The sequence below is a fragment of the Pseudopodoces humilis genome, chromosome 7, assembly GCF_049639895.1.
Source record: "Pseudopodoces humilis isolate 2021_Gansu_Grassland_sample_001 chromosome 7, ASM4963989v1, whole genome shotgun sequence".
NCBI lineage: Eukaryota > Metazoa > Chordata > Aves > Passeriformes > Paridae > Pseudopodoces > Pseudopodoces humilis.
The window spans coordinates 12,821,640-12,847,673 of record NC_142206.1 but is presented as its reverse complement, the minus strand read 5'-3'; the positions used below and the strand labels follow the sequence as shown (position 1 = coordinate 12,847,673).

The following is a 26,034-nucleotide window of genomic DNA, read 5'->3' as shown; positions in this document are numbered from 1 at the left end:
TTTTCTCTTTGCCTCCCAAGGCTTCAAATCTTCAACTATTACTTCTCCTCACTCTGTTCCAGCACCTCACTCTATCACAATTACTCCACCTTTTGCTCAAAATCCACGCTTTGAACACTCCATTCCTCCCTATATACTCTGTCATGAATTAAAGGAGTTTTTTCAGGACACTATTCTCCATCTCCATAACTTCAACAGAAAAATATTTCAGCTTCATTAAAGCATCTCCTTATTCCCTATCTCTTCTGAAGCTTAATTCTTTTCTTTACTGTCTCTAATAGTTTATAAAGTCTCTTTACATGTTGATTACTCTCTTTCTCTTTCTCTGGAAAAAAAGGATTAATCTGCAAGTCTCATCTGGGTAATGAAAGGGTTAAAATCTTGCCCAGGCTTTGTAGATGGTTCTGTGATTTCTGACGGAACAGTGGCTGGAGCTGTCTGCGATGGCAGATTCTTCATGGCTGCTCTGGAGAGTGTGGTCAATGTCTCAGCCCGCTGCAGGTTAAGACCTTTTTTTTCTTTCTTTACTCAGCAGTCTCTGGTGAATTCAGTCACATCAAAAACTGCAGCTGAGCCAGAGACCGGTCTGGCCTGGCCAGAGCCTCGGGAAAGCCCCACAGGCCCCATCTCCCAGCCGGGAGCTGCAGCAGGCCCAGCCCAGCCCCTGCCCTGGCCCCACGGGCTGGGCTGGGGACGGGAAGCCAGCTAAAGCTCAGTTACCTTTCACAGCCAGGAAACAAAGAGACCAAGAAATTCCCAGGCTTAAGGTGGTGTTCACAGGTTGGTCTCACTTTTCAATGGTTAAAACTGCTGTCAATTCTTAGAAATGACCAGTTGTTGGCTAGGAGATAAACTCCCACCAGCCTCCAGCAGTTTTAACTTCCTTAGGTGTTTCTCTTTGTTTTCTTAAATGCCAATCAATCACATGGGCTATTATCAGTTTTAATTTCCCTAGGGATCCCCAGCACTGAAAAGGCCTGCACCAGGTGCTGTTTGGCATGCACAGCTTTTTCCCTGGCACAAGCAGAGGCATAAACTGCACCTGAGTATGTGTCAATGCTCACGTGGACATACTTGAGGAGACTAAAACTGGGAATGTGTGTGGTGTCTGTCTGTCTGTCTGTCTGCCACACTTCACAGCTCCTAAGGCCTCTGGGGTTAACCCCAACAATGTGCCAAGCAATGGCACAGCCTGGAGCTGGCAACTGGGACAGGTGGCCACAATGGCTAGGGCCTGACCCCGTGTTAGCTGGAACTGACGGATTGGACTTGGCACATTCTGATGATACTGCTGGTGGCTCAGCTTAGCCTGCTGGAAGACATACCCTTTCGGCTGGGGTGGCTAGGGAGTCTGCTTTACAGTTGGCTTCTGCGATTTCACCTGGAAAATCAGTACGTGACCTCACATGAATCACATATAATGGATGCTCTCAAGCTGAAACTAAATAAATTAGTTTTGAGAGCAACCTAAAGAGATGTTTGTTCTCAATGTCTTTGAGAACTTCCTGCTCTGCCCTGGACATTACCCTCGCTACGTAGGCTGAGATGGTAGTCAAATTGATTGGCTCTGAAAACTTCTCAAAGGCTCTCACGGCCGCAGCCAGTTCAGCTATCTGGAGTGACCCCTCCACAAATTCAACATCAGCTTCCCAATGCTGAGTCTGGGGATCTCTCCAAGTCATCACCAACTTGTGGGACACCCCAGATGCATCAGTGAACACTGCAAGAGCTTTGAGCGGCTCCTTTTCTCACAAGGAATGAAGTGGAATTCCTCATGAAACAATTTGTGTGATGGCGTGTGGACTGATATTTGTCCACTGTAGCTGTCCAGAGCTAACTGGAGGTTAGCATTGCTCTGCAGCAGATGCTTAAACATCTCTTTGGTCAGTTTCTCAGGAGAGTGCTTTCCCTCCTCAGAAAGTTTGACCTGGAGGTGAATAACACAAAGTCACAACCAGCCAGTTCCCACAGCCTCACCTTTGGATCAGCTGAGCCATCAGCTCTTGTGGCTTGGTGATGGCTTTGGGTCGTTGGTGGGAGAGGAAGACCCATTCTATGATTATTATGGCATTCTATGATTAAGAGTGAATCTCTCTGCCCTTTGATCCATTGGAATATCAACCCATGTAAGTGTGGTAGTTTCCTCAGGACAACAAATTTGAAAGGCAGCTCAGGCTTAGAGTGATGAGCCTGTCTCTCAGTCAGAGCCCTTTGTGCTTTTTCAACTGCGGTTTTTGCCTCTGGGGTCAGTTCCCCGTGAGAAAGCAGCTCTCTCTTCCCCTTCAGTAAATTGAGCAGGGGATCTAAGTCCTCATTAGTGAGACCTAGCCAGGGTCTGACCAGTTCAAAGACCCATGCAGGGAATGGAGATCTGCTAGGGTTTTGGGATCACTAACAATTTCCAATTTCTGCGGAACTGTCCGCACAGCGATCTCCAAGCCCAGGTACTTCCAAGGTGGCATCCTTTGAACTTTATCTTCCTGCAGTTGGAATCCAGCAGAGATTAAAACTTTAACTGCTAGGTCAGGTGTGTGTTGGAGTTTAGTGTCATTGGGGGTGCACACAGTGACATCATCCATGTAGTGTAAGATGATGGCTTCTCTTTTTTCAGCATGTACTGGGGATAGCAATGAAGCCACATACCACTGGCAGATAGAAGGACTGCACTTCATCTCCTGAGGCAGAACTCTCCAGTGGTACCACTTCATTGGGTCCTCTCAGTTGATTGTAGGAACTGAGAAAACAAACTGTGGTGCATCTTCCAGGTGCAGGGGAATTCGGAAGAAACAATCTTTGATGTCTAGGACCACCAAGTGCCAATTTTGTGGGAGCATTGTTGGGGAGGGCATCCCAGGTTGGAGTGACCCCATGTCCTCAATTACTTTATCTCTCTCAGATCCTGAAGGAGGCACCACTTAATCTTCCCTGGCTTCTTTATTACAAAGACTGGAGAATTCCAAGGGCTAGTTGTTTCTTCGATGTGGCCTTTGGCCAATTGCTCCTCCACGAGCTCTTCAAGTGCCTTGAGCTTTTCTTTACTGAGTGGCCACTGATCTACGCAGACTGGATTATCACCCAGCCACGTTAACTTTTGGGTAGGGTGCTCTACAGTGGCCACTTCTAAAAATCCTGGGGAGTCTCAGGGATAATTAGTTTGACTCCCCACTGGGACATGGTATCTCTCCCCCACAGGGGACACTTGTAGTCAGTGACAAACAGACGAACACTGGCCAATTTGCCATCTGGCTACTCAATTTGAACAATGCCCTTAGAAATTTTGCCAGTTTCACTCCTCCTACACCTTGGATTTTGCCAGCCACAGGATGCAAGTCCCAATCTGAAGGCCACACCCCTTCAGGTATGATCGTCACATCTGCCCCTGTGTCAGTCAACCCCTCCACATGAAAGATGATCTGGTCCATGGGTTAGGTTGCATCCCATGATGAGTTTATCCTTGCCAACCACTTCTGCCCAGTAGATGCCAGATGTTTTGTCATCTACTGGGACCTCTGCTGGAATGGAGATGGCCTAAGCAATGATTTTCCCCTTGGCCGAATAGAAGGGTGGCTGAGGACAATGCGCCAGGAGAGTGAGGTGTGTTAGGTCTCCCTTAATTGTCATGGGAGCCACTTCAAACTCCATGGCTGTGTGTGCTGTGTCCCCAATAACAATATACTCACTATCCAGTCCTGCCATGTCCCATGAATTGTCCTGCAGGTCCACTCCAATGACTATCCAATGAGTGGACCTGAAATGAAAAGCTTCGGCAGTTACAGGTCTGGATCGGTTGTGAGGCTGCCAGACTTTGTTAGGCACACGTTCCCCAAAATTATTTTTCGTAGTCCCCCACCTTGCTTCCCTTCCTCTGCATTATCAGTTAAAAGAGAGTCTTTTCTCATTCTAGAGCCCGCTACATTTATATCATTGTGCTGGGCAGGGCTGCACTCCAGTTCCAGTTTTTTTGTTGGTTGGCTACTGCTTCCATTTGGTATTTCTTTTGGTGCTGTCTTTGAGGACAGCCTCTGGTGAAGTGTCCTGGCCTTTTGCACTGGAAGCAGATGATATGCTGGAGCTGCTCCGATGACATCTGTGGCTTCTTCATTCCTGGTGTTGCTGCTGCTACAGTCCTTGGGTTTGTCAGTCCCGGCCTCCTGTCTTGTGCACCAAACAGCTCTGCTTTTTTGGTACACGCCTCTATCAGCTGTGCTATAGTGGGTGGAGGATCAATGGAGAGTCCCAGGATCACCCTGCGGCAGGCCCTGTTGGCATTCCTCTGAGCCATCTCCTTAATCAGCTCTGCCTGTGCCACTGGTCCTTCCACTTGCCTTTGTATTTGCACTCGAAGCTGGTCGACAAACTGCAAAAAAGTTTCTGATGGAAACTGTTTAATATTAACATAACTGCCCTGAGTTTCAACCATTGGTAACTGGTTAAAAACCTATTCTGCCACACCACAGATCTTATCTAAAATGGATTTTATTAGCACTCGAACCTGGTCCTCAGGTTTAGCCCACATCCCCTCACCGCATAGATGTTCAAAAGTGATTTCATTATCCTCTGCATCTTTTGCATCTTGGGTGCTTTTCTTGAGCTCAACCAGGAGGCTTTTTAAGGACCTTTTCCATGAGTTTTCCCAAAGATTGAACTCTGAGGGGGTTAGGAGACACTGGAAGAGGTCTCTGAGATCAGCTGAAACTAACTCATGAGATGTTAAAGTACCTTTCACCATTCCCTTAAGGATTTCACTATTTCTACCAAACTCTTTTTGGGCTTTACAAATTTCTTTTATATTTTGGTAAGAGAGGGGCTGGTAGTGTCTATTTATCCTTCTTTTACCAATATATATTACAGCATCAGCTGAGAGTATAGCTTCATCATCCCCAGGGTCCCTATCCCCTGGGTTCCTCCACCCACCCCCACCCCTGTGGGGGCAGGGGGCCCAGTCCTTTCACTGGGTCAGGGGAGGGGCCCAGCCCTACCCTCGTAGGAGTCGGGCAGGGATTCAACCCCACTCCCAGGGGGCAGGGTAGGGACACAACCCCCCCATGGGAACAGGGGGCCGACCAGCCCTCCCCACTATGGGAACAGGGGCTTCCCCCCTCCCCACCCTGTGGGAATGGGGGTAGGGGGCATGGGAACCTGGGACCGGAAAGGGGGTGGGGTCAATGTGGGAACCAGGATTACAACACCTGGGGGCAGGGTCACAGCTGATGTCAGGCAGGGTGGAAACATGGTGGAGAGGGGAGGGATGTCCAAGGGAAGCAGTTGTGGGCGGGGTAAGGGTTGTGGGCGGGAACAGGTGGGTGAAACAGATTATGGGAAGGAGAAGGAGGGTAAGATGGAGGTTCCACCATGTGGCCTGCCAGCACATGGCCAGCACCATCTTGGACCTCGGCCACTTGGGGATAGGGGGGCCACCACTTTTAGAACTAACAGAACACTATAACTGAGAAGTAACAACCAGAGTAAAAAGGCACAGAGAGAGATGTTAGTCTGCGCACAACCACGAGAGACAGGGGGCTGAAAGGTAGGCAGGGAGCCAGGAGAGCCACTGCTGAGCCAGGTGTCCTGTGTTTCTCAGGCTGCTCCATGTATCCCCTTCAGCTCAGGAGCAGAGGGTTTGGGAGAAGGTGTAGGGTAAACTGGGGGAAACTGCTGTGACTGTCCCTTCACTTCCCTATTAACCAGCTCTTTCCCAATGAAAAGGAACAACAGGAGAAACTTTAAAGCAACTTTGTTTCCTCGTTCCACTTTAAGGGTTAAGAAGTTTCTAATTCTGTCCCAGGAGAGACAGAATCCACATCTAGCAAGGTGAGCTGGGGAAAGTGCCGAGATAGCCAACAGACAAACTGTTTCAACCGAGTTCTAGAAATGTTAACATTTGTACCATTTAAAATTTCCCAAACTTGAGAATTTAAACTCCTTTCGTGTACAGATAGCCGTAAGCCCATTTCAATGTTAAAAGCTATCTGCACAACCCAGTCTACTTTCCTTCACTGCAAAAACAACACAACCAGCCCTGGGAGGCTTGTCTCAGTTCCTCTCTCCCCCATACACCGGCGTAAGAGACGAAACTGCATGCCAGGGAACCTGTGGCTTTTTTAAACAACAGGAGCAGCGCTGCTCTCCCCTCTCCACACTGAGCCAAGCTGCCAAAAACCATGTGGCCCAGTGCCATGCAGGAGCACTGCTGCCATCCCCCGCAGCAAGCCAAGCCACCAAAAACCACATGGCACTGCTCGTGGCGCTGAGAAACTGCATGCCACCGAAAAACACTCCCAGCAGCCGAATTGAGAAACGTGGCTCCTGGGCCGCCCACACGGTGGCCGCTGAGCTCCGAGCCACACTGCACATGGGTCACCACCCCACGCAGCGCCTGCCCATGTTCTGCACCACCTACACACCATGAACTAGCACGCACTGCTCTCACCATGCTGCAGCACTGAGAAACCGCGAGCCAAAAAAAACCCCCATGGCTGCGGTCCCCCACAGCTTTTCGGCAAACGCACTCTGTGGCCACTCGTGCGCCGAACACACTCACCCCCTTCTGGGTCCTCAGCTGGCTCAGGGCTCTGTAGGAAGTCCACGATGTTCTGAGACTGACCTTCCTGGGCTGAAGAAGGCTGTCAGTCCCGCCCTGGTAGCCGCAGTCACACAAAAAGCAATTCACTGCTACAAAGTAGCTGACAATCCAAAGCTTGTTCAGTCCACAAGTCAATTTCCAGCTGCTCGTGGGATCTCTGTCCATGAGACAGGTTCCCATGTTGGACACCAAACTGCTGAAATCCCTTAGCTCACAGCCCCGGGAAATCACCAACTAGCTCCAATCCACCCAGGGTGGGAGGAGTACAGCAAGGACAAAGGTAAAAGACAAAGGAGGCTTTTTTCTCCTGGAACACTGTCCCATTTTATTCCAGAATGACTCCAGGGACAAAAGAGGGTGAGCGGGAAGTGGTGGGGAGTTTTACACTGAGGGAAAGGGGGCGGGGGACAGTAGAATTACAGCCAATGGGGTGAAACTGAAGGGCAGGGGTGAGGGGGAAGGAACCAACACACCACAGACCTGGGGAGGGAGTAACAGGGAGAAACCATTTCAGTACAACATGGGACACCAAAGTTGCTAGACACCATGACAGCAAAAAAGAATGATCATTAGGAATAATCCTGGTATCAATGCTGTTACAATTTACAGTATACAGCAAAAAAAATTAACAAATCTTCCCTTTTGGCCCTTCTGTATCAAGGAACCTTTCTCCTCTTTCATTCCATTTTGTCATATAATGCTCTGGTTCTCTTCTCCCACATTTCTTGTAAGTGTGTGCTGCAACATATTTGGCAAAACTGAAAGTGCACTTCTAGTGTTTGTCATATACTTTTCACTCTGCTTCTTCCCTTATCTTCCTTGCAGTGGGCTTCTATAAGAAGCACCTGCCCAAACTTTTATAACCAGTACCCTTTCTTCTAGTTTTTACAGCAATTTGTTCTAGTGTTTCAGAGTTCTCTTTAATTGTTTTTAGGAATTCACAAGTCTGAAACCTCATTTAAAAGTTATCCATGCCATCTATTACATAAAGAAATTTTCAGACGTCCTATCAGGTCTAAAAGAATTCCTCCACTACTTTTTAAAAGTCTTCACAAGGGAGTAGAAGTTCCTCTCTCTCCTTTAAGATAAGTATTTTGTTCTGCAGAGAGGTAACTGAACTAATAGTGAAGATCACAGCTCTAGATTCTGAGCCAACTGAAATTTTCCTTTTAAGAGTGATTTCACCTTTTCCTGAGAAAGAGCAGCAGTCAGGTGAGTTGGAAAGATACCTACTACAATTTTAAATAAATTTTACCCTGTCCACAGAAACATAAAATGTCCTGAATTGGAAGGGATCCTAAGGATCATCAGAGTACAATTCCTGGCCCTGCACAGGACGCACCATGTGAATTTTTAAAAAACCAAACCCTTGAAGCCTGGGTTGGCTCTGCCTTCAATTTATTATTTTTCAACAGTTGGCCTGTATAATACAAAAAAATCTTTGCAAAGAAAATTACTGGCACTGTCTTTCCAAATTTTTTTTTCTTCCTGATCAAATATATTTTTAAAAACTAAATCTTAGAAACTGCTGTAAGATTCTGCTTATCTATTAGAGTTTAAAATATTTTAAACTCAGGTGGCAAATACCAAAAGAAACATTCAGACAGTTGAAACAGAATAGAAGTTTGAATATTTATTTTATAAAGTAACTTAACCATGCATTTACCTATAAAATTTGATCTATTTCTGACACTGTTCTAGCCAGGAAAAAGTGGAAAGCAATGTGATGGTGACAGCCATAACAACCTGTTCTTTGAAAGTACTTGAAGTACAGTAAAGGAACACAGAAATTAGTCAGATTGTAACATCAAGGGTCTATGCTGTGATGATATACTTGAATGGTAACATAGTCAAAAGAGAGTAATCAAAATGGCAAAGTGGCAACCTATAAAATATAATATAATGTGATTCTGTAATGGCCTATTCTATCACCTATTTATGATAGCTGAACTTTCTGTTCTGTGTCTGCATTTTTCTCCCAATGCTAGTAGTGCAGCTGGGAAAATTTTTACTTTTAAAGTGCCATAGTTATCAACAATTTATTTTAAAAAATCAATAGCAACAAAAACAAGCCTTTGAGGTCCAGATATTTATAACCTGATTTTTACAGAGTTAAAAAAGCAATGTTAAGAATTTTCCAAATGAAGAATATTTAGACTCTTCCCCTTACTCTCTATGTTCTTTTTTCTTTAAACCCGTGGTGCATGCTAAGATTATAAAACACAGTGAAATCACAAAATATGATCAATAAAATCACCTGCCTTAGAAAAATCTCAGGGTTCAAAGTAAGTATTAATACCAAAAACCCACAAAACCCAATAAGATTTTTCATCACACTCTTAAATCCCATATGTTCAGAGCACCATAGCAAGGTGACCAAGGAACTGATTTCCTCAAGTGACTGCTTCTCAAATTCTACTCTATTATGAGGAAGAGGGTTATGCCTCATACTCATTTTTTCATCTTTCCCTTCAGAAGAAAACAAAATATTCAGAACTGTAGTACATGGAGATTTTTCACTACAGCAAAAAAATATAACCAGCATTTTCATAGCTCATTATGACATTTTATAAATGTCTTTTTTCTCCTCCCACAGTATTGAAGAGATTATAATGGCCACAATTTGTGTGAGAAATGAAAATCTAGATGTTTTATAGAAAAATCTTCATCCCTTCTTCTCTTGTTTGTGGAAAGAAAGCTTTGGCCCTTTTATCTTCTCACTAGAGCTGGGTTATTAAGTCTTCTAAAATCCTCCCAATGAAGAAAAAATGCAAAACTTATGCTGAAAATTGCATGAAGAAATATATGTATTAAGAGGTATCCCTAGCAATGTCGAACCATAGCACTTGATTTTATTAGTTTTCAGTCTCAGGTTGGTAGGTTTCTCATTAATGAAGCATTTGTTCTGCATCAGAAAACAAGTTAAGAATACCCTTCTAATGCCAGTGACTTACATCTAGGAGTTAATTACTAGTGACCTTCAACCATGCTCTTGTTTCACGACTAGAAGCGCCTGGTTTTAGTGTGAATAAAGTTTAAAAGTGAGAGTATGTGTCTTTGAAATAATATCCATGGCACACCTTATATAGTTTCCTACAGTTAATGGTCTGATTTTAAAAACTGTATCACAAAGCTTTGTCATAACTCTAACATACAAACACATGACTGATTCATAAAACACTGAAAACATCTGTGATGGATTAACATTTAAGAAACAAAGGGAAACACCTAAGGAAATTAAGGCTGCTGGAGGCTGATGGGAGTTTTTCTCCTGGCCAATAATTGGCCATTTCTGAGAATTGACAGTAGTTTTGACCATTGAAAAGTGAGATCAACCTGTGAACACCACCTTAAAACCTAAGCCCAGGAATTTCTTGCACTCTTTGGTTTCCGGCTTTTGAGATGTAACAGAGCTCCAGTTCAGCCTCCTTCCCCCCCAGGCTGGAGAAGACTGCGGGGAGAGCGGGGCTGGCCAGAGTTCTGTGGGTCTGGGAGGGAATGGAGATTGTGAAGTTCTGCTGATCCTTAAAATGACACCCCTTTTTGACTCATGATCCACAAGCACACCTCAAAGTGGTGTGAAATGGGAGGAAAGGACTGATGGCAGAGTTTTCCAGGTGGCTGGCATCAGAGAAAAAGAAAGCCATGGGAAAATGTTTTTCTTGTGAAAAACTCTCCATAGATTGACAAAAGTTAACTTCTTTTTCTCTACAAAGGCTGATGAAAAGACTATAGCAAAGTTGGGACTGTTTTAACCAGTTTTTTGTCTCTATGTTGTCATGTAAACAAGGGAATGGTTGGGTGGTGGAGAAAAAGGGTTTCTGGAGGTTTTATTCTGGTTTCTTATTCTTGTAGTTTTATTAATAAACTTTATTTATTCCTTTTAAGTTTTAAGCCTGTTTTGCCCTTCTTCTAATTGATATCTCACAGCAAGAAATGAGTAAGTTTTCTAGTGATTTTTTAGCTAATGCTTTAAAACCACAACATTTATTTGGTGCATTTGCCGGGAAATTGGCGAATCTAAACTACCACAATATCTAATTCCACATGAGTTTAAACCATGGGTTTTCTGGATAGGTTTTCTGTAACTACAATAGTTAAAGAAAGTAATATAAAACAAAGTAATCACTCATAACACATAGGCTTCTGTTGTTACAGAGAAGTCTAAGTAAATGTTAAGGAAGATGGATTAAGTTTCTCCTGTATGCTGTCGGGGGAAGGGAAGGGAAGGTTCTTCATGTGACTGAGGAGTGTCTCATGGAGTCTGAGGCACAGTGTGTGTGCCCTTATCTTTGATACCTGGTTCTGACATCCAAGAAAACACTGAATTTCATATAACAATATATAACCATGAATATAGCCATATAACCATGAAAACAACTGTTAAATAGAAAAACTAAAAGTGTGAGTGTGTAGATTAAAGAGTTTTCTTAAGTCACTGGGTGAAGAAGTTAAAGTTTAGAGTTTAAACTAGTTTAGAGAACAGAAGACAAGATGGAGGATTTAGGCTGTTGTCTCTTGTCCTTCTTTCTTCCTCTAGACGTTTTTGGGTAATAGTAAGTGATTGGATAGAGAATGCTGCAGTGCAGCACACATGTGTTAGGTCATTGGGTCACTAAGAAAAATAACTTACGTGTCTATTGTTAATTGGATAAAAATAAGTATAAAGATAAAAGAGCTGCGTATTTTGAGGCCATTTTTTGCCATTTGAGCTAATTTGAGCCAGGCCATGGCAGGCTGAACTTGAGCAGAAAGTCTGGGGAAGACCTGCCAAATCTTTTGATAATATATTAATAAACACAAGAAACAAGAGCCCAACGAGCCTTTGGAGTGTCCCACCTGACACAGAACTAAGATACGCAAAACTCCCTGTGAGGGAGTATCCCAGAAGAACTCGGCCCCTAGAAGACCGAGATTGAGCAACAATGTGCAAGGTTTCCATGGAACTCTATCAGCACTCTAGGTGTACTTCCTAGGAATACAAAACAACACTCTGAATCTACCTTGTTGAGAAAAAGCCAGTAGTTTCCTGAAATAAATAACAAGGAATATTCCCAGTAAAGGCCTGTCTTACTCCACCAGCAAGCTGGATCAGACTTGTGGTTCACTAGGCTCCACTTTAAACATTATAAAATTCTCTCTAGTTCAAAACTCAGCAAACTAAACAAATTGTCCATTACCTTCCAGAACAAGGTCCTTTGAAAATCATTTCCCAGAATTTGAAATACCATGGTTGATATGATTTCTAAAACAGCTCATTCCTAATGGAACTTGTAACATAAACAACACTGTTTTGCAATCTGTCACAGCATTCGCTCCCATGACTGCTGCAGCACATTTCAGCTGATGGAAGCAGAGAACATTCAGGAAACATGGAGTCTCCTTTTTGAAGAACAATGACACAAAATACAAAATATAGAGTGGATTTAGTAGAGCCATATTCTCATAGATAGTAAATCAGCTGCAGGTAACAACACTCACTAACATTTGATAGAGTACTGAAGTAATAATGCTGCCTTAGTGCGGATAATGAAGATAATGACTATCAAAACAGTTTTTCTTTCCTATTACTAGTCACAGAATTAGCCCACTGATTTATTTTCATTCCCACTTAGTCCCTCCTGGCTTATCTCTCCATAAAATAGTTAACACTATGCATAGAACTATCTTATAGCTTGAGTTCATTGTCTGTCACTTGCAGAAACCTCCCTTTCTTATTAGAGCACAGAAAAAATTGTTTAGAACCCCAGTCAACAAAACATATATATATGTCTGTGTGTGAAGAGATCCTCCCTTTGCCCCCCGAAGTAATCCACACTAGCTCTGTCGAATGGAGGGGTCAGGGAGGTCCTTCGAGACCAAGAAAAGACCAAAAGGTGCTGCTTCTCCCTCCAGGGTATCGGAGGATGTTTATTCTGGCTAGCTTCCAGGGGGAGAAGAGACCGGGTTTCTCCTTCCCGGACTTTTTCAAACCTCGGGAGAGGGGCGGGGGGACATATAACACCAACCAATGGGATAACGTTTCAGGGACAGGGAGGGGAGGGGAAAAACACATCACAGAGAAACAAAGTAACTCCCAGAAATATGCACCACCACATCTGCCCCTACTTTGATATATGTAATTAAATGAAAGGTAACGAGCTTGTACGACTTACTGACCTGAAGTGGCCCACCAATTCCCATTTGCAGGCTGGTGAGGGTTACTCCGGTCTGCCAACTCTATATGGTTGACATCTGAGGTAGGTGAGATTAGCTCAATTATGCTTCTGTACAGTATTTTGCTTAGCACTCCAAACACTAACACCGTTAGCAAAACAATGACTAGCAGTGACAGAATAGTTTTCACTACTGAAGCCCACCACCCCGAGAGTCCCCAGTTTTTAAACAGTCCATTGAACCAGTCATCTACTTCTTGCTTGACTTGTCCAATCATGCTTTTCATCTCCCGGAGTGTGGCATGGAGCTTTCGATGTCAGATCCATGCAGCAGAGACCCTCGAACTCCTGGCACTCGTGCCCGTGGAGCAACAGGAGAAAGTCTATTGCAGCATGATTTTGAAGTGTCACCTGCCTGGTAATTTCCTCATCTTCTAGGAGGGCACTTATGGCATTAGATGTTAAATTTGCTTGTTTTACCACCCAGCATTCTAGGTGTCCCAATTCACCTAGGGCCTTGGCTGCAGCCACCCAAGGAAGGAAAATGGATGCAGCAATTCTTTTTGATTTGGACCAATGGAAAATCTCTGAGTCACAATTTTCTTCTAATTTTGTAGCACTTCTCTTTTGAATTTTTTTGGTCAAATTGTTTTTACGGGCCCACTCGCCAATTAATGTTTGATTGGGCGCTAATAGTGATAGACGCCCTATGGTACACGGCCCTCTGAGGAGACGGGATGGAATTCCTGCCCATGCACGGTCCCCACAAATGAGGAACAGTCCTTTGGGGAGGCTTTTGGGATGTGTATGAGCTGAGGAGTGCACTTTGATGTAGCTTAGTACATGGCACCACCTTTTTGCTGTGAACTCTTCTCGATGTTGTTCTATATGGTAGAACGTTTCTTTATGAGTTGGAGGACTGACCCTAAAGTGTTCACAGTATGATGCTGGGGAGGAACCCAGCAGCTCTAACTCCTGGGGTTCCTGGGTTGCTTTAGGAAAATGGGGTAGCCACTCTTCGACGGGATTTCTTAACTCTGCTTCTATATGAGTGCTGTGTAGTTTATTACCTGCTTCAGGAGTCAGTGTACTAAAGCTGTGTGTGAATTCATCATGCTGCAAAGGAATTCCTACCAGGCAGGTAGACATAGGATTTTTTTCTGCTGCAGTAGATAGATATATGTTTTCTTGTTGGAGTGTTTGTGCCAGGGTCACCCAGATGTTCTGGCGTGGCTGTGGGACGATCCAGGCTGCTGTCAGGCTGCTCAGTACGAGCAGGATGACAGCAGGGTTAAGGCTCATCATGGATTTGAGTAAGAAGTAGGTTATTTCTAAAAAAAAAAGGAAACAGACATTCTTTAAAACATATTCACAGTTACAGTATGCAGGTCAGAGGCTAGAGAGGTTTCTTCTTGCTCTCTTCAGCGGTGTCTTCTCTTAGAAGCAACAGCCACTTGCTTCTCTTTTCTTCTTGCTGGTGCTGGATTCTTTGGAACAAAAGGTTTTACCCATTTCTGAGGAATCCATCGGGGGCCTGAAGGGGTGGATACACACGCATAGCCACGCCCCCAGGTGACAAGTTCATAGGGACCCTTGGTTTGCCAAGTTTCAGGGTCCCTGATTAAAACCGGCGGATGCTGTGACAATTTAAACTGATCACCACTGTTAAAACGCCGAGTCACAGGAGGATTCATGTTTTCAAATGAGCAGTTTAGGAAGTTAATGATAAACAGAGCTTTACATAGTTTCTGTTGGGGAGACATCCACACTGCCTCACTACCTTGCCGGGCTAGGACTTGTTTGAGCGTCTGGTGGGTACGCTCAATTACAGCCTGACCTGTGGGGGAGTGGGGGATGCCAGTTTTATGTTCCACTCCCCACTGCTGGACAAATTCCAGGAACTCCTTGGATTTATACGCTGGGCCATTATCTGTTTTAATTTCTTTAGGGATTCCCAATACGGAAAAGGCCTGCACTAAGTGTTGTTTAGCATGCACAGACTTTTCTCCTGCATGAGCAGAGGCATACACCGCTCCTGAGTATGCATCAATATTCACGTGTACGTACTTAAGGCGACCAAAACTGGGGATGTGAGTGATATCTGTTTGCCACACCTCACAGCTCTTAAGGCCTCGGGGATTAACCCCGATGCCCAATGATGGCACTGCCTGGAGCTGACAATTGGGACAGGTAGCCATGATGGCTTTAGCCTGATCCCATGTCAGCTGGAACTGACGAATCAGTCCTGGCACATTTTGATGGTATTGCTGGTGACTTATCTTTGCCTGTTGAAAAACATCTGGGAGACATACTTTTTCAGCTGGGGCAGCAAGGGAATCCACCTTCCGGTTCCCCTCAGCGATTTCACCTGGCAACGGGGTGTGCGATCTTATATGCATCACATAGAAAGGTTGTTCTCGATTTGAAACCAAATAAATCAGTTTTGAAAGCAATCTAAAGAGAAGCTCATTCTCAATGTCCTTGAGAACTGCCTGTTCCGCTCTGGACACCACTCCTGCTACGTAGGCTGAGTCAGTAACTAAATTAATTGGTTCTGAAAATTTCTCAAAGGCTCTCACGACCGCAGCTAGTTCAGCTATCTGGGGTGACCCCTCTACAAATTCAACATCAGCTTCCCAAAGCTGAGTCTGTGGACTTCTCCAAGTCATCACCGACTTGTGGGATGTCCCAGATGCATCAGTGAACACTGTGAGAGCTTTGAGTGGCCTCCGGCTCCTTTTCTCACGAGGAATGAGGTGGAATTCCTCATGAAACAATTTGTGTGATGGTGCATGAACTGAAATTTGCCCACTATAGCTGTCCAGAGCTAACTGGAGGTTAGCATTGCTCTGCAGCAGATGGTCAGTCTCTCAGGGAAGTTTTTTACCTTCTCCAGAGAGCCTGACTGGGAGGTGAATACACATAAAGTCAGAACCTGCCAGTTCCCGCAGCCTTACCCTGGCCTTTTGAATCAGCTGAGCCATCAGCTCTTGTGGCTTGGTGATAGTTTTGGGTCTTTGATGGGAGAGGAAAACCCATTCTATTATTAAGAGTGGTTCCCTCTGCCCCTCGGCCCATTGGAATATTAACCCATGTAGGTGTGGCAATTTCCCCAGGACAAATAAATCAAAATAAATTTGAAAGGCAGCTCAGGTTTGAAGCAGTGTGCCTGTCTTTCTGTCAAGGCCCTTTGTGCCTTTTCAATTACAGTTTTTGCTTCTGGAGTCAGCTCCCTGGGAGACAGTAATTCTCTCTCCCCTTTCAATAAATTGAGTAGGGGGCTCAGATCCTCATTTGTGAGACCTAGCCATGGTCTGTTTAGTGACCTGCATAGAGAATGAAGATCTGCTAGAGTTTTAGGATTACCAATAATTTCCAATTTTTGTGGAACAACAGTCCGTGCAGTAATTTCGAGGCCCAGGTATTTCCAAGGTGGCATCCTTTGAACTTTGTCTTCCTGCAACTGGAATCCAGCAGAGGTTAAAACTTTAACCACTAGGTCAAGGGTATCTTTCAGTATGTTGTTATTGGGACAGCATATTAAAATATCGTCCATATAATGCAAAATGATAGCCTCTCTCTTTTCAGCACGCACTGAGGACAGCAAAGACCCCACATACCACTGGCAGATGAAGGGGCTGGCTTTCATCCCCTGAGGTAGAACTGTCCAGTGGTACCGTTTCATTGGAGTTTCCCGGTTAATTGTGGGAATGGAAAAGGCAAACCTTGGTGCATCAGCTGGATGCAGGGGAATTTGAAAAAAACAATCTTTAATATCCAGTACTGCTAGTAGCCAATCTTGCGGTAGCATGGTTGGGGATGGCATTCCTGGCTGGAGAGATCCCATGTCTTGTATTTTTTTGTTTATTTCTCTTAAATCTTGAAGGAGATGCCATTTATCTTTCCCTGGCTTTTTTATTACAAACACCGGGGAATTCCAAGGGCTGGTTGTTTCTACTATGTGTCCTTTAGCCAATTCTTCTTCCACTAATTTTTCTAGCGCCCCAAGTTTTTGTTTGCTGAGAGGCCACTGGTTCACCCAAATTGGATCATTATCTAGCCAAGATAATTTTTGGACCGGACGCTCTACAGTGGCCTCTATCAAAAATCCTGAGGTGTCTCAGGAATAGTTAGTTTTACCCCCCACTGGGACATGGTATCTCTCCCCCACAAGGGGCACTTGTAGTCAATAACAAAAGGTCAGACACTAGCTATCCTACCGTCCGGACCTTCGATCTGGATGATATCTTTAGCAATTTTAGCCAGTTTCATCCCTCCAACACCCTGTATTTTCCCTGCCACTGGTTGTAGGTCCCAATGTGAGGGCCACGCCTTTTCCGGTATGATGGTCACATCTGCCCCAGTGTCAATTAACCCCTCTACTTGGAGATGTTCTGATTTATGTGTTAAATTGCATCCCATAATGGGCTTGTTTTCACCCACTACTTCTGCCCAGTAGACTCCTGGTGCTTTGTCATCTACTGGGACTTCTGTTGGAACAGGGATTACCTGGGCTATTACCTGCCCTTTATCTATATAGAAAGGTGGTTGGGGGCACCTAGCTAAGAGAATGAGGTGTGTTAGGTCTCCCATGATTGTCATGGGAGCCACCTCAATCTCTATTGGTGTGTGTGCTGTGTCTCCAATAACAAAATACCTACTATCCAGTCCAGCCAGGTCTTGTGAATTATCCTGCAAATCTACTCCCACGACAGTCCAGTGGTCAGATCTGAAACAAAAAGCTTTAGAAGTTACAAGTCTGAATCACTTTTGCGGTTGCCAGACCTTATTAGGCAAACGTTTTTCACAATTATATTTTTGCAGTTTTTCACCCCCCTCCCCCCTTTTTATTAAAGGACAGAGATTTGTTTCCACTTCATTTATATCTGTGCGCTGAGTGGATAAGTGCTGTGATGTAAGTTTTTTGGCAAGCTGGTATCCGTGTGTTTCCGTTGTTTCAAAGGACAGTTTTTAGCAAAATGTCCCGGTTTTCTGCAGTGAAAACAAATTTGCTGTTGCTGGTCAGACATCATCTGTTCACTCCTCGTCTCAGATGAAACTGCAGCAACAGGTCTTGGGGTGGTCCAGGGAGGTCTCTTTTCCTGTGAAAACATCTCTGCTTTCCTTGCACAGGCTGCTGACATCTGTGCGAGTGTAGGAGGAGGGTCCAATGGCAAACCTAGAATAATTCTACGGCAAGATTCATTAGCATTTCTCTGAGCAAGTTCCTTGACTAACTCTGTCTGTACCACGGGGTCTTCTACCTGACGGGAGACTTGTTCTCTTAATCGGTCTAAGAATTGCAGGAATCCTTCTGAGGGCATTTGTTTTACATTAATATAACTGCCCTTAGTGTCAGCTGTTGGTAGCTGGGTGAAAGCTTTTTCTGCAGCTGTAGTGATTTTATCTATCATAGCTTTTGGCAATGCCCTAGTTTGGTCCTCAGGTTTTTCCCATACTCCTTCATCACATAAATGCTCTAAGTAATAGGATTATTTAATAAATCTACATTTTGGTGATTAGTTTTTAATAATTCCACCAGTTTGTTTTTTAGAAATCGTTTCCATGTGTTTTCCCATAACTCAAATTCAGATGGTGTAAGCAAACACCTAAAAAGATCTTTAATATCTGTAGGAACTAAATCATTTGAAGTTAATGTTGTTTTAACAATGCTTTTCAATATTTCACTATTATGACCAAATTCTCTTTGTACTTTGAAAATTTCCTTTTTGTCTTGGTATGAAAACGGCTTGTAAGTACGATTCTGTGGTCTTGTTCCAGTAAAAGTTACCGGAGCAGCAGTAGGGAAAAAAGCTGAGTCACAATCATTTTGTTTTCCATTCCCGGGAGTTCCATTGAACCGGCACGGGGGAGAGGCTTGTCCTGCCCGGATATTGGGAAGGCTCACATTCCCCCATCCCCCAGGGGCACCACGTGGCTCTACGGTGGGAGCAGGCTGAGAGGATCCACCCTTCCATCCCCCGGGGCGTCCCCTGGGGCCATCAGGGCAGTTTGCAGCAGCACAACTACACCTGCCTTTGGAATGTGGTGAGGCAACCTCACCTCCCTGCTCGGTCCCGGGCCCGCCCCCCGGACCGTGGGAACTGGGAGGGGCTCCGCCCCCAGCTCCCGCCTCATCTCCGCCCTCAGCCCCGCCCCCACCCAGCTCCCGGGTGCTGGTTCCTTCCCCACACCTGTGGAGAGACACAGCTCCGCCCCCGCAGGAGCCAGGGGGGGGGGCACCCCCCCCCACGCCCGGCCCCGGGGTTCTGCACCCCCCCACGCCGGGCCCCGGGGTTCCGCCTCCCCCCACGCCAGGCTCCGGGGTTCCGCACACCCCCACGCCGGGCCCCGGGGTTCCGCCTCCCCCCACGCCGGGCTCCCGCGTTCCGCACACCCCCACGCCGGGCCCCGGGGGTCCCATTCCCTCATCGGGCCTGTGGAGAGACTCAGCCCCACCCCTGCAGGAGCCAGGAGAGAGCCCGCGCCCCCCCATGCCGGGCTCCGGGAGGCTGGCACCCCCCCATCCGGGTGCAGGGCTGGGACACCCCTCCCCCTGCCCCTCTGCAGGAGCAAGGGGTGTAACTCTCTCTCTCCCCACCCCTCCTCCCCGCGGGACAGGGGCCGGAGGGATAGGGGATAGGGTTACAGCCTCGGGGGACAGGGTCATAGGGTGGGGCCAGGCAGGACTGGAGGGTGGTGCAGGGTGGAACGTCAGGGGGAACAAAGAGGTTGTGATAAGGGTTGGGGGTGGGAACCGGTGGGTGGGAGGGATCATGGGTAGGAGAAAGGGGATACACAGGGGGATTCACCATGTGGCCAGGTAACACATGGCCAGCGCCATTTTGGCTCTGCACATGTTCTTGAGTAAGTTCATCCAAGCCCTCCCCTCCTTGCAGGGAGGATTTTAAGCTATGTTTTTCGGGGTTTTCTGCGGGGAGGGGAGGGTACGGGCAGTTTTTGTCTGCCTGTAATGCCTGGGACAAACCCTCTGACGGGGGGAGTGAGGGAAGGGGGGGGGAAGAGCAAGCTGGAGCCTTTTGCCTCTGTAGAATCGCTTTCTGAATTAAAAGAAACAGTGGGAGGTATTTTCCAGCTGTGCTGTCCCCCAGTTCAACTTGCATAGTAAGTGCTTGTCCAACCTTTTCCCAGTCAGGCAGGGAATCAACATTCAAATCCAGAAAATGCAAAAAAACCCATTTTACTAATTTCCTCAGCTTATTTTTTGAGAAATTGATATTTCCAGCCTTTAAAATATTCTTAATATGGGAATATTTATTCCTTTCCTGTGTAGACAAAAGAGTACCCATGGCCAGTCTTAAGGCTTTACTACACAGGCTGGTCTAACCGTTTTTTTTATCTCTGAAAAAAGCAGAAAAGATCCAAACTGCAGTCAGGGTTTAGAAACCACCACGGAGCCCTGGATGCGCTGCTGGTGCACCCCCCACACACCACGTGTAGTGCCACGTGGACTCCCCTGGTCCTGATACCGGGGAGAGGCTCTGGCACTGGCACCACACCACACCACCATGCCTCGCAAAACCCCACAACAACCGCCGGATCTCCCGCACCCCCCACGCCCCCCCCAGTACCTGTTTCCTGAAGGATGCGCGGTGTTCGAAGAAAAGAAAAAAAAAAGGTTCTCGGTCCGAGTTGACCGTGTAGTCACCGAGCTACCAACTCGACCCCCGTCAGTAAGAACTGCGGGGTAGGTGACGGTACCTAGGCTTGTTAAAACACCCGTGGGGTGTTTTCCAGCCGTCTGGAGGGTATTCAAAGCCCCTACGTTGGTCGCCACCTGAAGAGATCCTCCCTTTGCCCCCCGAAGTAATCCACACTAGCTCTGTCGAATGGAGGGGTCAGGGAGGTCCTTCGAGACCAAGAAAAGACCAAAAGGTGCTGCTTCTCCCTCCAGGGTATCGGAGGATGTTTATTCTGGCTAGCTTCCAGGGGGAGAAGAGACCGGGTTTCTCCTTCCCAGACTTTTTCAAACCTCGGGAGAGGGGCGGGGGGACATATAACACCAACCAATGGGATAACGTTTCAGGGACAGGGAGGGGAGGGGAAAAACACGTCACAGAGAAACAAAGTAACTCCCAGAAATATGCACCACCACGTGTGTGTGTGTGTGTGTGTGTGTGTGTGTGTGTGTGATTATCACCTACTCAGCCTCATCATCATAACTGTGGGGTCAAGATCTGGTGGAAAGGTTAGGGAGTAGAGGCCACTGCAGAAAGCAGGGAAATGCAATCAGGCAAGAGACGTTCACAGCATCCTTTGGACTTCTGTCACCTGGATACAGGCAACAGTCTCTGCTCCAGCCTTCATCTTGGCCATTACTGGCACTCAGAGAAATTTGCAGTTAGTTTCAAACTCAGGTAGTGTCACACTATTAAGCTTCAATACAAAAAACTAGTAAGTAAAACCAGATTGTTTCATAGAATCATAGAATGGTCTGGTCTAGTAGGGACATTAAAGATCATCCAGTTCTAAGCCTCTGCCATGGGTAGGGACACCTTTCACCAAACCAGGTTCCTCAGAGCTGCATCCAGCCTGGCCTTGAACACTTCCAGGGTTGAGGCATCCACAGCTTCTCTGGGGCAACCTCTTCCAGTGTCTCACCACCCTAATAAAGATTTATTTTCCTAATATCAAATCTAAACCTTCTCTCTTTCAGTTTGAAGCCATCATATCAGAAATGTCCTGTCACTACATGCTCTTGTAAATAGTCTTTTTCCTTCATGTCTGTTGGCTCCCTTCCAGTAGTGGAAGGAAAAATCCTGGAAAAGTCCACAGAAGTCTGTGACCCTCCTGCTCCTGGGTCATTACAGGATGCATGCAATTCAGCCAGGGAGCTGCTCTCTAGGGAGGAGGAGTGATAAGGTTGAGGCTGTCCTGGACCAATTCCCCTCCCACTCCAGCTCCTCACAAGACCCCCAGAAAAGACACCAGGTAAATAAGACCCGTCCCTGTGAGAAGGATTCTGTGCCTTTGCTCAGCAACTTTGTTATCGTACAGTGGGAAAGATTGGATAGTGGTGCTGTGTTTAAATGGCACTTGCAGCAATTTTTTAATCTAACATGCAGAAGTTACGGCCTTTTATATTTAGAAACTCATCCAGCAAACAGTCTTTGGTTAAATGAAGATACAGAAATTTGTTTTGGGGAAAAAACCCAAAAGGGGTTAATTTAATAAGTGTAATCCACATTTTTTGTCTTGAAAATATGGTCACACTTTCATTGCATCTACAAGTGCAAGCTGCTTTCCAGACAATTTGAGCGGGCATCATGCCCCTGAGTTTGCCTTCTCCTTCAAGTACATTCCACAGATACAGCTATTTTTCTGTTCATACACTGACCTACTCTGGGCTTGTTAACTGTTATTTTTATGGGTTTTGAGAATTCCAAAAGCAGATGAAAGTCCCAAAGAGCAAATAATTTTAAAAAGGGAGCAAGCACTGTGCCAGTAAGTCCACAAATAGAACAGAATGAATGGCACAAACAAAATGCAATTCAAGTGTCCACTCTTCCTTATTCAAAATCACAGCTTTGACTCCCTTTGTCACTCTTGTTTGGTTCACTGTCATCATCCCTGCAAGAGTTTGGGAACTAGAATGTGACAGAAAGTGACAGTAATGCAGTCATCCTTTGCTTTTTGTATAGAGGCAGCTGTCAGAAGCTATACCACATTAAGCCAAAGTACCAGTCATCATGAAGCTTTTCCAACATTAAAATTTAAGAATATACCTTTGGAGAGTTTAAAGTAAGTTAGGATTGTCATTTCACGATAGATACAGAGATAGATGGATAAAGGAATGGATGAGTAAGACGGACCACAAGTGTTCCAGCATTATGTGAACAGGCCATTTTGAAAATTTAATTTACGCATTCTTGTTGTACAAATTCCAGAAATAATAGGGATATAGCACAAAATAGCATTCTAGGTACCATTTAGTGACTACATTAATAATGTTAAGGAACTCTTTCACCATAGATAATAGATTAAAAACTGCACCATTCTCTTGTAAATATTGGTACACTATTTCTTGTTCTCTGACACATTTTTGGGGATTTGTTTTTAGTCCTGTCCTGTCCAGGACAGTTTCTATTTCATATATATTCTAAATCTAAATAAACATGCCCACTTGTAGAAACTTGCCCACAGACCTTTTCAAAATCTAGCAAGTCATAGGGCAAGTCCACCCAAAAACAGCAACAAAAGTCGAAAACATAAGGAAAACTTCAATGGAGGTAAAATAAAACATAATAAAAAATAAATGTTTCCCAGTGTGAAAAATGTTGTTTGTTTTGGTTTTTTTTTTCAGAGAATCTAACAGTGTTGAAGAAAATGCTAACTGAAATTAATTCTAAATAATAATAATAATAATAATAATAATAATAATAATAATAATAGTACTACAATCTAAAACAAACAAACCCTGTTTGCAACTCTACTAACACCACAGCAGAATCCCAATACTTCGCTAAACACACATACACATCTCAAAAAAGTCTGATTCCTTACTAACACACACTTAATTAAAATAGAACAGGTGCCACAGAATTATGAATATAGAGGTGAGAAATGGCTGTGCCTGGGTTACTCCCCTCCCCCTGCCCTACTGGGTGCTGTAGGTGTGCTCTCCTGAAGATAATTTATTCCTGAAAGGCTGAAGCTTTGATATTTCTGTCTTAAACATGAATGTTTCCCCAAATACAGATATATTTCTTTTCAAACCAGCTCTTATCATATTAGGGCTTAAAGACCAATAGTATGGAAGTGGGAAGAGTGGAATGTGTAAAGAGGAGGGAATAGGCAGAGTCAAAATTTCCCATATCTAAAAATATTGCATAGACTAGAGGGCTAAACCATTTTCCATGGTCCTTACATATGAAACAAGCATCACTAAGTATAAATTTCAGCAAAAAGGGTTTAGATTAGCCACTGGTGAAAAGCTTTCTGGCAACAGGACAAACAGAGACTGCAGTAGTTGGAAACTTAAAATGTGGGGCAACCCAAGTTGGGTGGGGCATGCCAGCTAAGCTAAAGGGCCTTCTGAAGCCCTTCCAGCTTGGTTGTCTCTGAGTTTTTTATGTTCCTGTAGGATCGCCTCAACTATAGTAATTTTAGAAGCAATTCATTCTGAAGAATGAAAATACTGTACCCCTGTATAAAAGTTTGAACCTCTGCTTTGAGAGAGGAAAGCAAGACATGCTCATAAAAAAAGGGAACAGTTTGATACTGAAGAAATACTCTGATGAGAAAGAATTAGGCATCAATTTAAATAAATTTTTGGTGAGATTAATTTGGAAAGAGTTGGAACTAGATTTGAACTACTCAGAAATAATTTCTCATACATACCAATATTCCCTATCAATGGCTCAGCTGACACTTGTAGAAACAGCTATTAGCACAATATAAATAGCACCAATTTATGCATTTAATACAATGCTCTGCATTCCAGCTCCTAGAAATTTCCTACATTTTCTGGATGGCTATCTTTGATTCTACATACTTTCACTCTGCCTAGTCCTTGAAACCTGTTATAGCAATATCTTTTAATAGAGGCAGCATAGAAGTAAAATGCACTTCTAAAAGGAGGAAATACTTCAAGCTGTATATCTATATATAGAGTTACCTGAGATGTTTGTCTTTTAAAGAAATGTATTTTTGTGGTGGAAAACCTACTTCTAAAAGCTTCATCATATAAGATCCAACAGAATTTCCTTTTTTCTAACCTTAGCCTGGTTCTATTAAAAGTACAGTTTTGTGCTGTGGTGTACTCTACAGTATCCATGCATATCAAGAAATGGTGACAAGATATAGAAGGACAGCAAGACTATTAAATATCCATCATGCCACTCTGGATCAGGCTTAATGCAATCAGAAACACATGACTACATCAACTTATCTCCTTTGATCAAATGTGATTAAGTAAGTCATTAATTTTCAAGACAAATAAAATATGCAAGATCATTTTATTATAAATGTAAATGCCTGTCTTCTTAAATGATTTTTCTAAAGGAAGCCCTTCTAATACAGAACTTTGTATACTTCAGAGAACAGTTGTTTTAACATTGGTTTTAATTTTAATGAAACATTATGTATTTGTATGCATGTCTTCTTTCCTTTTTTCTCACACTGCTCATGTTGTCAAGCAAAATTTGTGCATCAGCTTGATCAAGATAATTTCATTATACCATTGTTACCATTATGACTTGGGCAATTAGTAGTTTATAAGAATAAATTTATAGCAATCAGTGATTGAGGCACATTTGCAGTAGTCAGGGTGTAATAAAGCCCAATCAATTTCTTTCATTTAATATGTAGGCTGTGACCCCAGTTTTGATGAGAACTCTTAGCTATTTCATCTTTAAATAAAAAAGAATGTCTGCAAGCAATTACAGTGGTGTGTTAATTGGATATTCCTTTTTATCTTTTATACTACAGAATGCATTGCTAACGAAATCCTTGTTTTCTCTCTCATTCCCTTTCTCTCTGCCTCTCTGTAATGAACTGATATTGACTTGGTGTATTTTGCTAAGACAATGGGCCAGATTTTGATTTTCAGTAGCACTGGTGTAAATCTGGAGTGACTTCTCTAAATTAGATGGAATTACTGATATATCTATGCACACAACTGAAACCAAACCCCACTCCTCTTTTCTCAGTTTTTGTTGCCAGTAGCAGAGGACCTGATTCAGAGCTGAGTGCCTCTGCAAGCTCTCATCAGCCACTGTCTTGTATCTGAGCTAAAGTATTGGCTGGCATGCAGCATTCAAAGGGATGATTCCTGTGCTTAAAGCATTGGGAAGGCTTGATCTTTGCCTCAGGTCCTTTACTGCATTAATTCTGTGCTGATTTAAGGTATGTGATGATAGATGAAAGTAATACACACTGAAGGAAGAAATGAGACTCCAACGCAGATTTAATCAGCATTACACAGCCCAAGCGGTACAAGTTTCATGTTCCATGTTCCATGAAATCCCCCACTGACCTATACAGGTCCATCATTTGGATAACAAGTTCTTGCAGAGGACAAATAGAGTTTAGATAAAAGGTACTGTGGGTGCAGTATGCACACACTGGAACAGTTAACCAAGAATTTCCTCCATGTTTATTTCCTCTGTAGTGGTTTTTCAACACAATGCAAAATATCAGCCTTTTCTTATGTTTCCTTGTGTTTATGTTAGTATTATGTTAATATGTTAGTATTTTGAAGATTCTCCATTACACAACAAGGAAAATCACAATTTTTTTTTAAAAGTCTCTTCTGGGACATAACTTCTTTTTTTC

At 44.3% G+C, this 26,034-nt stretch overlaps 1 protein-coding gene across 1 annotated transcript; it reads right to left on the bottom strand.

Annotated features, from left to right (window-relative positions):
• Nucleotides 1–12,734: 12,734 nt before the first annotated feature.
• LOC148183973 (uncharacterized) lies at nt 12,735–17,160 on the bottom strand. The gene is given in 4 exon segments (XM_088057484.1): nt 12,735–13,047; nt 13,049–14,069; nt 14,519–14,575; nt 16,959–17,160. Coding segments are annotated over 4 exon segments (1,593 nt in total).
• Between the last annotated feature and the right edge of the window lie 8,874 nt (nt 17,161–26,034).